At 41.8% G+C, this 16145-nt stretch overlaps 1 protein-coding gene across 6 annotated transcripts in view; it reads right to left on the bottom strand.

Moving 5' to 3' along the window:
• Positions 1-16145, bottom strand: part of LOC113066004 (semaphorin-5A-like) — a 144405-nt gene that overhangs the window by 36936 nt on the left and 91324 nt on the right. For all 6 annotated transcript variants that reach the window (XM_026237556.1, XM_026237557.1, XM_026237554.1 and 3 more), the window contains 4 exons: positions 15842-15959; positions 13349-13530; positions 11935-12078; positions 3994-4141 (listed from right to left, as the gene is read on the bottom strand). In XM_026237556.1, coding sequence (XP_026093341.1) covers positions 3994-4141; positions 11935-12078; positions 13349-13530; positions 15842-15959 — 592 coding nt within the window. The remainder of the gene's footprint in view (positions 1-3993; positions 4142-11934; positions 12079-13348; positions 13531-15841; positions 15960-16145) is intronic.

The raw sequence follows: 16145 nt of genomic DNA, 5'->3' as shown, positions 1-16145 counted from the left end.
GTGTGTGTGTGTGTGTGTATATATAAGACCTCTAACACTAGTTTGCTCTATTTTTTTATATTCTATTGGTTTTCTTTTTATTTATTATATTATTTAAAAGCCCTTACTACATGTACTGTGTTAAGCTAACTGAGACTTGTTATAGCACTTATATATCATTGCTCTTTTTGTTGTTTTTGATTGCTTCCACTGTCCTAATTTGTAAGTCGCTTTGGATAAAAGCACCTGCTAAATGAATAAATGTAAATGTAAATATATCAACATAATGTTGCTGCCCTTACAGAATCTGTGGCATTCCTAACATACTTCAGTGTGTTGGTGATTTTTGTGTCGTCTATATTGTAATGAATCTCAGGCAGCTGGCTTTGAGGCTAAACAAGCACACAATTTGAAAGAGGAAAATTACCATTAGGACTCTCAGAAACATCTGAACTTTCTCTTAAGCCAATGTGTTTCCCAGGTGCCATTGATCAAGCGGCAAAGATCGAAATGGTTGACAGCCTTGATTTCTAAACTGGACAGGTGTTATTATACCTTACAAATAAGTTTAAATAGCTAATTAACTATTTAAAGCTGTTCAAGATTCTCTAAATGACCCGAACCACTTCCACAAATGCCATGAAAAGTGAACAATTGTCATGTGAGATGAAATTTTATGAACAAGCAGTGAGTGGGTGACTGGTTTTAAAAGTAGAGCAAGAAAATCCCAGCTTACTCTTGCAATGCTAATGTACAGCAAGGAAAGCTCATCCCAGCTTTTCAAAGGAGGAAATGCATTTTGAGATTGCAGATATACTGTACATTTTAAAATATAATTTATTCCTGTGGTGGCAAAGGCGAAATTTTTTTTTGGAAATATCATAATTTTTTTCGGGAACGAGTCATTATCTGGCTCAGCTCGGTGTTCATCACTCTCTTCACAGCAGTTCAGTCAGTGTACTGTTTGAGTTAATGAAATACTCCGGGATATTGGTTTGTTTGAACTTGTTTAAACAAGTTACTGTAACAGCTTAAGTCATTTGTGGATTAATGCGTATTGGAGACGCGAACCGTTTAAAATGATTCAGTTTGATTTGGTGAACTGATCAAAAAGATCCATTTCCATCGTATGATTCGTTCGCGAACCGGATGACACACTGCTTTGTTTTGAACTCTCTCACAACAGACACGGAAGAGAAGACAATGATGAATAAAGTCGTAGTTTTTGCCATTTTTAGACCAAAATGTATTTTCGATGCTTCAAAAAATTCTAACTGACCCTCTGATGTCACATGGACTACTTTGATGATGTTTTTCTTACCTTTCTGGACATGGACAGTATACCGTACACACAGTTTCAATGGAGGGACTGGGAGTTCTCCGACTAAATCTAAAATATCTTAAACTGTGTTCCGAAGAGGTCTTACTGGTTTGGAACGACATGAGGGTGAGTTATTAATGACATAATTTCCATTTTTGGGTGAACTATCCCTTTAAGGTAACAAAATATGAAAAAGTATGGCCCGTTTTTTTTTTTTATGATTGTTCTCTGTGCTCAAAACTTATAATTACTCGCTCAGGATTGAGGCACAAAAATAACGCTATAGAAAAAGAGGCTACATTCCTACCTAATTTTCTTCATTATTATTGGGCTGCAAACCTGAGGGCCTTGACGTCATGGATAGATTTTACTCCAGTGAAGGAGAACTGGTTGGTGTTGGAACAGGAGGAATGTCTCCCATATTCTATTAATACAATACTTTTATCACCCAAAGGTATAGCTAGTTCACTTTATAATCATAACACTGTCATTCATAACTCTGTTCGTATTTGGAAACAGTTAAAGACACATTTTAAATTCACCCAAATGTCATTTTTACTCTCTATCTCAGCCAACCCCTCTTTTTGCCCTTCAATGTTAGATAGAGCATTTGAGTTTTGGAAAAATGTAGGGTTAAGAAACATAGGGGACTTATATATAAATGGAAAATTTGCTTCCTTTCAGCAGCTGTGTGAGAAATATAGTATTCCTTCTAATCACTTCTTTAGGTACCTTCAAATAAGAGACTTTGTGAAGTGTAATATTGTCAATTATGTCACCGCTACACCCATGTACCTGGACACATTTCTGGAAAGATGTCTAAGAGATGGAAGTAACATCTCCCTGCTCTATAAGGGCTTAGAACATCTGAAGAGTCCATCTATGGAGAACATTAAGTCTGCCTGGGAAGAAGAACTTGCAGTAGAAATTCCTAATGAAATCTGGGAACAAAGTCTTGAACTGGTCTACAGATGTTCCATTAATGCAAGACATTGTCTCATTCAGTTTAAAGTGCTTCATAGGCTTCATTATTCCAAGTGTAAATTGCACAAAATATTTCCAGAAGTGTCTCCACTGTGTGACAAATGTCAATTTTTAGATGCCAGCCTGTCTCATAGCTTTGTCTTGTGTCCCAAATTACAGAATTTCTGGAACAAAATATTCCAAGTTTTTTCAGATACAATGCACATTTCTATTGAACCAGATCCTATATTAATTATATTTGGAATTTCCGAAGAATTTTTGAGACTTACACGGGTACAACAACAGTTTGTTTCATATGGGTTGATCTCGGCCAAAAAACGTATTCTTTTGTTTTGGAAGAAAAAAGAGGTTCCAACTCTTAAATTGTGGCTGACGAGTACACTACATTTGGAAAGAATCAGGTACACCCTAATAGACAAGATTGTGTTATTTGAAAAGATTTGGTCCCCTTTTATTGCCTTTTTAAATACTTTTGATTAATATGTTTATTATGCCTTCAGTACCTACTTTTACCACTGGAAAGCACTGTTTTTTGTTTTTTTGTTTTTGGGTGGGATGGGGGGGGGTAGATGTTTATTTGTTAAAATGTAAGTTATATATGTTTGTATTTAAAAAAAAGTGTAATTACAAGTGAATATCTGCTAATATTTCTAATAATAAAAATATTTAAACCATCAGAAAAAGAGGCTACAATTTGCATGAGCTCACCAAAATTGGACAGTTGAAGACTGGAAAAATGTTGCCTGGTCTGATGATCTAATAATCCTTTATTGGAGGGACTTGAGGGATACTGTAAATACTGTTATGCTAACGTATGGAAATATTAAAACCACGTGTGTTACAACTAACCTTGCGTTACTTTGTTGCCTGCGCTCCCCTGCTTTCATTTTCGACATATCCAACTGAGTCTATACATAAATCTTGTGTGTTTTGACAGTATTAGCACAAAACATAACTTAGTTCAGTAATCAGGCACAGTTTGATGGCTTTTTCGTTTTCGTGCCACGCTTTGATTGTGCTCAGAAAAACCACCCGTCAGAAAAGCCAACAAATGAAAATAACCAGTACGGCAATAAAGCAGATGCAAAAAGATTTTCTTTTGTGAATAAGTGCATTGTTCCTTGAGAGTAACTCTACTGCTGAGTTAACACTGATGTTAAGTTAACACTGAGTTAACACATTGATGTTTGTCACAGTATATTAATTCCGCGGTGCCAGAACTTCAGATTATAGGAAGTGCGCTGTAGCACAATACAATGGTATTTCTTTAAAAACAGATCGTGGAGACATTTTTATCGTCCACGATCAAAAATATTAATATCCAACCCTCGGCAGAAATCGCATACCGGGGGCAGACTGGACCACAAGGGCTCTTTAGCGTCGGACCTCATAGGGGCAGGGGCTCGAACTCCCCCGGCCCCCATGTGCATGCTACTAAAGGACAGGTATAGTAAATGTATAGGTATAGGTATACGGCAATGAATAAGTAAATATAATTGGCTGGGAACAATGAATTGACTGAACCAATTAAAACACAATAAGAGTTTCATGGCTGAACTATTCATTAGTTTCTGTCATTTAAAAAAATAAAATAAAAAAATAAATATTAAATGCTAGATTATACAGTATATAAATCCACTGGTAAAAGTGTGCAACTTCTCTCAAAAAATCTCATAAACCAATTGAGTAATAATATGAAAGTGACATACAACACTGCATCCCGGGCATTCGTTTCCATTCTCACACGTTCGTCGTCGCGACTGGATCCCACCGCCGCATGGAACTGTGCAGCGTTCCCATGGAGCCCATGCTGACCAATAGACATGTGGGGGGCAGGGTAGGTGCTCATTGCAGTATCTAAAATAGATTGAAACAAACATTTTAGCATGCAAATAAACATTTATTCACAAACACATATCCTTGTTATTCACTCAACCCATCCTGATTATGCAATAAAAACAATGGCCTCAATAATTGAATATGAATCCTCTAAAGCATGAATTATAAATCAAAAAAAAAAAAAAAAATTTTTACTTAAAAGAATACAATTTTCAATCTCTTCCTCGCCCCTGAAATTATAGAAAATTATATAGAAACCAATGGTAAATATTTCAGAAGTAGTTGGTGCATCAAGCCAAGGTGAATTCATGCTGGCATATAAAAGAGCCATTAAAAAAATTGTCTCGGTTACGTATGTAACCCTCGTTCCCTGAAAGAGGAAACAGAGACGTCACGACGGCATTGACCGAAAAATTGGGATCTTGCTTAGAGATACCAAACCACTTTGAGTGTTACTAACAAGCCAATGCACATTGGCATGCAATGATTGCATCCAGCTGCCAGTGATCACAGCGTGAGCATAGAAAGGCAGAAGGTGTAACGCACACCAGGTCTTTGCTAAGTAGCCGAGCCGATAACCAGGGCTGCACAGTATTGGTACTGCAGCTGTGATGTCCCTGTTTACCTGTTCACTTCTTCAGGGAATGAGGGTTACATACATAACCGAGGCATTCTCATTCAGTCAGTCACTCTTTACGTCACGTTGGTAATGACAGATGAATTGGGATCTTTACCAAAACGCCATTCCAGTGTCCTGTGCAAGCCTCCTGTGTTCCACTTGGAACGGGAATGCTGAGCTGAGAACCAGCGTGGGCCACCCCAAAGAACCAATTGTCCAACCTTGAGGGCTCAGTGGAGATCTCCGCCCGGGAAAGCATAACCATAATTTCTGGATCTTATTCAGGCATTTGCTACAGTTCTGGAGGGCAGCAGCGCAGCTGAATCTTCCTCTATGGAGAGTTCACCCTCCGATGCAGCAATCGACATCTGATCATCCGGTGGAATGGGTGCCGAAGAATACTGCAAGAACACTCCTTGTAGAGGGCCCAACATATTCCTTTGGCAACTCAACTGGTTGTGGAGTGCAAGAGGAGTGATGGTCCCCCCGGTTGGTTCCCTGGAGGGTTTTCCCATCACTGTTACCCTCAGACCACCCGTGCGAAGTGCCTGAAGTAGCTCCTGCCTGACTGCCACCATGACAAGGACTAGATCAAGGCAGAGGTAGTGTAACTCTGCCCCTTTTGACGGGGCGGAGCTTGGCTCGCGAACCCCGAGATGGTCATCTTCACACAATAAGAATATGACTCATCCACGAATGACACCCCAAAGTGTCTAATGCCCAGACACCTGAGACGTGACCATCACCCAACATCAGATAATGACTGCATCAAGAAATGCATGGGTATTGTGACGAGTCAGCTGCCTCCTCCCTGATTATCACCGGCACCCCATCCTAAATCGCCGCCCTTCACCAGGCTCCCGACTGGAGTGGGTGTGTGAGAGGAGGGGCGCTGGACGAGTCAGGGCTGGCGGCGTGTGATGGGGCACACCTGAAGGAAGTGGAGCCTCATTACCGCCGCTGTTTAAAAGCCCAACGCGCCTCTCCTCAGGAGACCGGTCTCTTCCCCGTGCATGCACACTGGTGTCCTCGTGGGTCCAGGAAGGGTGCGTTGAGGGACTCCCGCGCCACCAAGACGTGAGCTGCCGGACCCGCGATCCGGATGGGAACCGCACCCGTATACACGGCCGACGGGCCAGGATGCCGGGCCGTCCATCCCCTACCAGCGCCGCGGCCAACGAGAGAGACGCGGCCGCTAGGAGAAGCCGCCGCCCCTCGCGCCCCGGACCAAGGAGGGGAGCGCGTGCGGCCGCCGGACTCCGCCCCTTACCTGGACCCTTCCTCCATGAACACTGCCCGACCCACACAAACCCCGCGCCACCAAGACGTGAGCTGCCGGACCCGCGATCCGGATGGGAACCGCACCCGTATACACGGCCGACGGGCCAGGATGCCGGGCCGTCCATCCCCTACCAGCGCCGCGGCCAACGAGAGAGACGCGGCCGCTAGGAGAAGCCGCCGCCCCTCGCGCCCCGGACCAAGGAGGGGAGCGCGTGCGGCCGCCGGACTCCGCCCCTTACCTGGACCCTTCCTCCATGAACACTGCCCGACCCACACAAACCCCGCAGCACAACGAGGACACCAGATTCCCTGTTATTTTGGACACTTTCCCCCTTTGGCCACTTTTAGTCCCTTTGTTTTATGATTTCTGTTAATAAAAGCCTCTCCGAGGCCTGACGCCACGCCCACTGTGTCTGTCTTGTGCTCCTCCCGTGACACTGGTGGAGAATGCGGGCAGGCGGAGCCTAGACAGCGCAGTTGGGAAACGTCTGGTGACGTCACTCCCTCTCGCTTGCAAACGTTCGTGAGAACCCAGACTGGGACGGAGGAAAACTGGGGACAGCCTCCCAGCCACACAAGGGGTAAGTGACTTTTCCATTGTCATTTTACCCTGTGGTTGGTTGAGGCTGTCACTAAAACCCGGTTTCTCTGTCCCTGTTCTGGTGCGCTGCGAGAGGGAGGACCGCCCGGAGAGGAAGCCCCGCCCACTCCGACCGTTTGGAGCCTGGTTGAGGATGGTAGCACTCCCGTGTGGGCGGCGCCCTGATGACGGGGATGTCGCTTGGGAGGGGGAATGTGACGAGTCAGCTGCCTCCTCCCTGATTATCACCGGCACCCCATCCTAAATCGCCGCCCTTCACCAGGCTCCCGACTGGAGTGGGTGTGTGAGAGGAGGGGCGCTGGACGAGTCAGGGCTGGCGGCGTGTGATGGGGCACACCTGAAGGAAGTGGAGCCTCATTACCGCCGCTGTTTAAAAGCCCAACGCGCCTCTCCTCAGGAGACCGGTCTCTTCCCCGTGCATGCACACTGGTGTCCTCGTGGGTCCAGGAAGGGTGCGTTGAGGGACTCCCGCGCCACCAAGACGTGAGCTGCCGGACCCGCGATCCGGATGGGAACCGCACCCGTATACACGGCCGACGGGCCAGGATGCCGGGCCGTCCATCCCCTACCAGCGCCGCGGCCAACGAGAGAGACGCGGCCGCTAGGAGAAGCCGCCGCCCCTCGCGCCCCGGACCAAGGAGGGGAGCGCGTGCGGCCGCCGGACTCCGCCCCTTACCTGGACCCTTCCTCCATGAACACTGCCCGACCCACACAAACCCCGCGCCACCAAGACGTGAGCTGCCGGACCCGCGATCCGGATGGGAACCGCACCCGTATACACGGCCGACGGGCCAGGATGCCGGGCCGTCCATCCCCTACCAGCGCCGCGGCCAACGAGAGAGACGCGGCCGCTAGGAGAAGCCGCCGCCCCTCGCGCCCCGGACCAAGGAGGGGAGCGCGTGCGGCCGCCGGACTCCGCCCCTTACCTGGACCCTTCCTCCATGAACACTGCCCGACCCACACAAACCCCGCAGCACAACGAGGACACCAGATTCCCTGTTATTTTGGACACTTTCCCCCTTTGGCCACTTTTAGTCCCTTTGTTTTATGATTTCTGTTAATAAAAGCCTCTCCGAGGCCTGACGCCACGCCCACTGTGTCTGTCTTGTGCTCCTCCCGTGACAGTATGTTGTCTATAACAAGATGCAACTTCATCTTTACAAAGATGCAACGTAAAGTTTAAAGTTTAAGTTTAAACAGACGCACACGTGACGCACACGTGAAGATTTTCAAAGTTTAAACAGACGCACCCGTGAATGTTCTTTTAGATAAAAAAGCTCTTTTAGTGTGCTGAAGCACACAGGGGAGATGACCATCTGCAACACAAATAGGGTATAGTGCAGCCTGATGTGTGCGACCCACTCGACACGGGAAGCCACCACCGCTGAACCAACTTACCGCCAACAGCTCCAAAGGGCACGCTGAACTCGTTCAGTCTTCTTCTCTCAGTAGAGTAGTCAGGAGCAAAACGATGTGATCGCTTGGCTCTGAAGCGAAAAGCTGGTATGCCTTGCACCTGGTGCATTTTTATGCTCACGCTGTGATCAGCAGCAGCTGGATGCAATCATTGCATGCCAATGTGCATTGGCTTGTTTAGTTACACTTAAAGTGGATTGATCTCTCTAAGCGAAATCCCAATTCATCGGTCATTACTGACGTGATGCGAGAGTGACCAACTGAAATGGAACCATGCATCAGAGGCTTAACAAAACAAGTTTTACCTTTGAACAAGGATTTGTTTTTAAACTAACTCAGGTAGGAACTGCAAACGAGAGATAATGAGTGGCTAGCAGTTGTTCAGGTCTCCAAGGACAGGAAATGCCTAGGTTAACCTTAGTGTAATGAGCACTGATGAAGCTGTGTCTTATCTAAATTAGGTCTGCAGGCAGAGTGGGTTTTCCGGGCCCGTCTGTCCATTTGCAAAGCCAGATGCGTGGGCTTTATGAGTAGTTGTAATTGAAAAGTAGTTGGTATTAAGGTAATTGGTATAAAGCATGATGATTGGACACATAAACTCAATCATTCCAGCTCTCATGTGGTCTCACTGCAATCAGTAGATCTTTGAGAGGAAGCGAATAATAAATTAAGTCTGCTTCCTTTTGAAGATGCGGTCATAATCAGAACAAAGGCTCGGAAAATTAATCAAAAATAACCTCAACCATCCTGAGCCTGTGATGACCCCAAACCAGAACAAAATTGTACAGATGTAAGCAGGATACAAATAAAGCAGGAAAAAAATTCTTACTGGTGTTAAGTGCTAAAAACACATTGAATCCAAAAGTTAACTGAAATCATATTCATTTTATTTTACCCCCCCCTCCCCATTATTTTATCCAGTTTCAAATATGAAAAAGAAAACGTGTTCGAAAATAGGAAGCCGTACACATTCCCATTAGAGAACGACTGATCAGGGCAACTTGTTGTGATGCAGTATGTAATAAAAAAAGTCAAGTGATCCATTTAAGAAAGATTTATAGCCAAGGGAAACTCACTGCCAATTTGCATATGCAAATACTGTTCATTCAAATTGGATTTGCTAAGTCTAACAAGTTTGCCCATGTTCTGGCACAAAAAAGGGGAAAGAAACGATCAAAAGAACAAGAAGTGGTAATAAATAGAGGATTGGAAATGGTGTTTGAAGAGAATGAGGAAGCATGTAAAAAAACACCTTAATTTATCTAATGGATTTCAAGCAGAACAAAGTACTGGAGTGTTACGACAACAGTTCTTTTGCCTGCAGGCGTTCTGTCTTGTTTTACAGAGTTTCTGAGCACAAATGGATGGGAGTTGATGGCTCTGCGTTTACAGACACCCTGTGCCAGGTTAAATATATGGCTTTGGACTAGTGCTGGATTATGGAACAGGACAGTGGGGCCACTGTCAGGGACCTCCAAAACTTCAGGCTGCATGACCTGAGACTTGAGATTAACAGAGAGAGTTGGTCTCTAGGCTCCAAGCCCCTGAGTGCATAAAGTCCCTTGTCCAACTAGTGCCAGAGTCAGTGCAGCCATAGAAAATATTATTTTCATTTATATAATATGTACAGGAAAATAACATATAATATTAATATTATTTCAATTAAATATGTACACTACTGTTCAAAGTTTGGGGTCAGTAAAGCCAAGTTCACACTACTGGATTTTAAGCACGATTAAAGCCGGATTTGCAAATCAACGAGCTTGGGTAAATGAGGAAAGAATATTTATTTTTTGACTGAAGCATCACTTTAGCTGACTCTCGCACTTTCTCCTTTTCTTTTTTTCTCTTTCCCTCACTGAGGACACCACATGGTGACTGACACACAGCAGAGTTGCGTGGTGAGGATTTTGCCATCTGGCAGGAGTGTGCGAACAGGGAATAAAGTGTGACTGTACATATGAGCTGAATACTTCTGAACAGATGCCCAATGGCTGAGCGGGACTTAACAGAAAAAAGGTTCCCCGCTGCACTAACAAGTGGATCCAAAATTCTTTCAATATCAGACAAAAGACCCCGAACTAGAGATTTTGCAGTAGCCAGAGTAGAACTAAAACAGGAGTGGGCGCTTTCTTCTTTTGGTCCGAAACTGAATCCTGCTAAGGGAACTAACAAAGCACTTTTGAGCTATTAACTTGGCTCCCTTAAATCTTAAATGAAAACTGTGGGCCCTTACATGCTCCCCGGATGTGTTTTCACAGCCATTATGCACCGCTGGGCTGGTCGAGGTGTTGTATTAGAGTGGACGGGTGGTGTGAAAAACTCACTGGGGCTTGTAGACTAGTTAGACTACAGCCAAACACAAAGCTTGCACCAGAACTTTTTCTGCTGATTATTCACAGCCTTTATGCTCAGACACCTAAGGGCATTAAGTGTGCCGGTGCCTTGGATAAGGAGTGTAAGTGGAGGGGCAGGAGATGGAAAATGCAAGAGGTGGCAGAAATCGTCTACTTCACAGTCACCTGCATATAAAAAGAAAGAAAAAGAAAAACTTCCAATCTGCACCTTTTTTCATGTCTTAAGCCTCATGTCTGTGTTTCTAGGGTGACTCAAAAATCGTGGCATTCTCATTCTGTCCCATCTCACAGGAAAATTGTATTGCTCAAGAACTAGTAGGTATCAACTTTGTCTCAGTTGTTTATCCTGAAATTGCTTAGGAGACATAAAAATATAAATAAATGAGGCATTTAAAAAAAAAATACATTAAAGGGTATAAAATTATAAAATTAACGTGAATAGCATGGCTCATATCATGAGCTTGGGATAATTGGATGAAGTGAAATTATAAAGTTTATGACTTGTTATTGCAGACATTGGTATCTTGGCAAACCTGAACTCCGTTTGTTATATTGTTAAAATGTCATCTTCTAAAATTAGAAAGACTAATATTAAAATAACTTTTTATTTTTTAATCATGGATAGTTATAGTAAGTTACATTTACATAACAATTTTTCAATTTAGTCCTTTTGTTTCATCTAGTTGGCCACCACTTTAGTCTTGAAGCAAAACCAATTATTTACCTATTGTCTAGTAGAAACTACAAAGATTTCCTTATCTTTCTCTGCCCTGCAAGAGTAACCGCTGCGTTTTTAAGGGAATAAATAATGATGTCTTTAGCATAAGCCAGAATAGAGATAAAAATATCTGAAAACAAAAACCTGAAGTGTTGAGCTGGGAAAAGTTGGCACCTTCAACGGAGAGACCAAAACTGTTCCCAACAGATGCCTCTCTCGACTTTTCTTCATCCCTGCACTTCAGGTCAAATGTTTCATCTACAATGCCCTGTTGTTTGGAAACCTCACACATTCTCATGGCAGAGCAGTTTAAACATAATTCTGCACTTATTAGATGGCGCACCATCATACATACAGTGTTTAAGCGTGTGTGTGTGTGTGTGTGTGTAGAGTCTGTGCCGGCATTCTCTGTAATTAGCAAGCCTTAGCATGTTTACTTTTAATTGGATGTCAGTTACACAAATTACGTGGCAGATAAAGAAGAACCTCTCTCACTCCTCCATTCAAGCATTTGGTTTGTGTGCTTCTAGTTATGTACTAACAAGCTTTCAAAGAGATGAACATTGCATAATAGGATAAGTAATAAAAAAGCAATAAATGAGCTGCATATATTCATTCATTATCGTCAACTGCCATGAAATCACAGCAGCAATCACACATGCAGCAGGTGAGAATGAAAGGAACAAGCAAAGGAAGTATCATTGCCCTTTCAAACACGCATTTGCCCCCTTAGTTTATCTGGATTCTGAGTGTAAATTCCAAAAAACAAATACATTTGCATATATAATGAGTTGTCTAGCTTTTTTGTTTTTTTCTTACCTCTCTTCACGGTTCTGGCCCACACAAACACGTCCTCCATGGCGGGGAGTGGGGTTGCTGCAGGAACGCTGCCGGACCTGGAATCCGATCCCGCAGCTGGTGCTGCAAGGAGCCCATGCCGTCCATGGTGTCCATGCCCCGTTTCTGAGGATGGATATGTTATGGCAGTAATCACTAATCAAATGATTGCACTGCTGGCTGGTATGAACTGACCTTCAGTTTGTTAAATGAGGATCTTTTTGTTAAAACTGTTCTCAGCCTGCTTACAATGGAAATAATATTTTTCTATGAAATGATTTAGTCTGGAAAATTAGAATCACATAGCAACATATCTTTTTTAAATTGCTTTTTCATGGCATGGTATGGAAGCTTGTTTCTATTTGAGAGTGAGAATTGATACAGGAAATTATATTTTAAAAAAGTAAGTTACAAATAAATTAAGTCACACAACATGATATAAAATCACATCGAAATAAACTTTCCATTTAGGAAGATACACATGCTATAACAAGACATTAAAGTTACATTATGAGATGGCTTACAATACATTTTGCAATTGTGAAATAAAAAGTTGGCATTATGAGAAATAAAATCGGAAAATTACAAATGTCAGATTTAAAATGACAATTATTAGACATCAAGTGGCAATTATGAGATAAAATCACAACTGTGAAATATTCACTTGAAATTTTGGAAAAATTTGGAAAAAACAATAATAATAAAGAAAAAAAAACTCAAGGCACAAATTTGAAAAATACTCACAGTGTGGGATATAAAGTCATAATTATGAGAAAAAAGTTACAGATTTAAGACATCAAGTTGCAACTGCGATATTTAAAGTTATTGAGAGTCAAACATTTCACAATACAATAATTGAGGGAAATAAATTTGAAATTACAAGTCATATTAAAAGATATGACAAACAAATATGAGATACAAAGTAATTGTGAGATATAGTCACAATTACTCAGATATAAAATGACAATTACAAAAATTCAAGTTGTATTCTTGAGACAAAAAGACTTTGTAAGGTGTCAAGTTTGCAAAATCACAATTGTGAAATTGAGAGATATAAATACAATTATGCAAATCAATGCACAATTGCCAAAATATAGTCACTTGATATGATTATGAGATATAAAGTCGCAATTATTCGAAAAAAAAATAATAATTGTGATACATGAAGTTACAATAGTCATATTTAAAATTGCAATTCTCAGATTTAAAATGATAATCCTAAGAAACCAAGTTACAATTGTGAGATATAATGTTGCAAATGTGATACTTAAAGTCACTAATACCTTATATTTTTTGCTTTGAGGTGGAAAAAGGCTTCCATATACATCGGTTATGCTTAAAGGTGTATGTGTAACTTCCTGTTTGTGCTTTATTCATTACATGGACATTTGTATACCTGGAGCAGTTGGCCACCTCAACACTGATTCCTTGGCATGGCTGCCCTCCACACTGAGGGCTCGGACTGTCACACGCTCGAGTCCGACACTGGCATGAACCAACACTGCCGCCATCACTATGACTGCAAGCTTTCCATCCTGACCAGGCTCCAAAATGACCATCCACGGTCACATTCCTCACCTACACACACACATACATAACCGCACACAACAGAAAGAGAGCACATAAATAGAAAATGGGCACAGAAACAAGTAAGCAAAATATGAATGCAAATAAATGATTACTGTAGATAAGGTCACATTTGCCAGTTATTAGATGAATCCAAACTAAAATATAACTTTCAGCATATTAGATTTGTGATTGCTGAAAATAGCACCGGCTCCTCTTTGGAAAATGAACACGCTTTACAATGAGCAAATATTTTCATTTGAGGCCTTATATGAGAATGTAGTAATGAATAGTTAATGCAATTTTGTGATTGCTCTCTGGTTATTAACATCTGAGGTATCAGATAAAGGACAACATATTTTATGAACAAAAGGAGAAGGTAATGTTGTCTAGCACATAAACCATGAGGAGTTCTGTGGAAAAGATTGTCAATGGATTATGAATAGAGAAGAATAAATTACCCTATATGTGGAGAGAAATTGTTTGTGCTCTTTGTGTACAGAACGCATAAGACTGTCACATTTCCAGTGTGGTGGAAAAGTAAAAAACGAACCTCATTTTCAAAGGTCTCGCTTTTCCTTTAAATATAAATGGGGTTTCTGCCAATTTTAAGACAGGGATGATACAGTAAGTTAATGTTTTTTTCCAAACAAATGTGGTTCTTTGTTTGTTACTATACTTTGTCAGCCTCCAGATGGGCTTTGTGAATGAAGTTCGTCTCCATCTAGCATTATTGTGCTCTACTACTCAAGTCATTTTAGATCTGTCACTCAACCTCAGACACCTGGACACAATCTTACCCTGCAGATGAACATGTTAAAAAATATGTGGGTGTATTATTCAAAAGGAATATGTCAAATGGCCAGGATGTGGTAGTGTATGTGCTATCTTTACAGAAAAAGTTTTTTTTGTGTGTGCGCGTGTGTGTGTGTTTGGTTGAATTGTATTTTATATAAAATTATTTTCTTGGTTGTTGTTAGTAATAATATTATATATATAAATAAGCATTGTCAAAATTTGCATTTTTTTTGTTTATATAACCTTTTCAGAATGGTTGATTACTTTTTAGATACAATATCAGTTAAAGTTCAACCCCAAAACAAACCAAAATCCAAAAACACAACGAACAAAAAAACTAAATGTTGGACACAAAAATTTAAATTGGAAACAAAACAAACAGAACCCCCCCCCCAAAAAAAAAACAAACAAACAAAAACAAAACAAAACATAAGTCATTGCATGTTTTAGGAAATAAAAGGTTGAGACACAAAAAAAGAGGCTTCACATAACTAACCTTCAACAGAAGGTGAATGAAATTGGAAAATTGTTAGGCGGATTCAAATCTGCATCTTCCATGTGAGCACCTCGGCATAACAAGTTTGTGGCACATTTTTGATTTCACAATTTCATTTTCAAGTATGTGGACCTCAAAATGTGTAACCAATATGTGTAAACACCACATGAGAGACTAAATCAATATAACGCTTGCATTCTAGTGACTGAGACCGAAGCCACCCACACTTTTACACTTCCCTGTTTGTGTTAAACAATTCCACGCTGCTTTCTTCAGGCAGCGTGGGAAGCAACTTGCTATTACACAAAATGTCATTTCTCAGCTACAGCTTCAAGGTCTTTTACCTAAAGACCCTCTGAGACTGCAACAACGCTTGATATAGTTTATAGTATCTGGGTGTCTATGTGTGTGTGTGGATTGTGCTCTCAGATGTGGTATCACACAAAACACTGCATGTAACCTTTAGAACATGAAACCACGTGAAGAGCAAGCGGCTAAATATTTTCAGAGCCACTGTACATGGGAGGGACGTGATGGATTGGACGAAGATTCTGGGAGTGATTTACAGGCTCGGAGGTCACATGTCAGCACAAAGGAGTGTGGGAATATAAAGCCATGTTACCAGAGAATGCCATTCAACAGAAACATGGCTGATGGCAAATTCTGTTGCGCTTTGTTTCTTTGCACACAAGCGCTATTTACTATTAGCCTTATATTCTCTTTTTGAGTTCAGGAGGAGGAAAAGTTAGTTTTTTCTGCAAAAGCAGCAAAACATCAGATCTGCACTGTCTCAGCATTGTCTGTCCATCACCTGCAATGCTTCTTCAACATTGTTATAAAACACTACTAAGAGTATCTGCTGTTATGAGAAAAAAAGTTGATCTTGCAAGTTACAGTTGAAGTGGGTGCATTTGTCACTGTTCTTCACGGACAGACTGGATCAGCATCAAGAGTCTTCATAGGAAAAAACATTTGGCTTTGAGGGCTGAGGCACTGCGTGAATTATTGAAGTGCATTCTGGATACTCACAGGACACCGTGTGATGCTTTGTTCCCATTGGCTCATGCTGACGCTTTCTTCCAGGGTGGTGCATTTCTTGAGCACCAGATCCCAGCCGCAGTATGGATCTCTGGCCCCCACACAGGCACTGAGAGAGAGAGAGAGAAAGAACAGATGCTCATCGTAATACAAAAGTTTATGGCAACATTAATCAATTGAAAGAAGGCAAAAGAAGAGCAGAAGTGAAGAGGTCATGTAACGAGAAATCCAAAATTCCCTTATGAAAGCATACTATTCATAGGTTTTTACAACTAACAACTTTCTTCCTAGTCCA

This window comes from Carassius auratus, chromosome 49 (assembly GCF_003368295.1).
Source record: "Carassius auratus strain Wakin chromosome 49, ASM336829v1, whole genome shotgun sequence".
Lineage (NCBI taxonomy): Eukaryota > Metazoa > Chordata > Actinopteri > Cypriniformes > Cyprinidae > Carassius > Carassius auratus.
The sequence above is the reverse complement of the archived record's forward strand: the minus strand, read 5'-3'. Positions and strand labels throughout refer to the sequence as shown.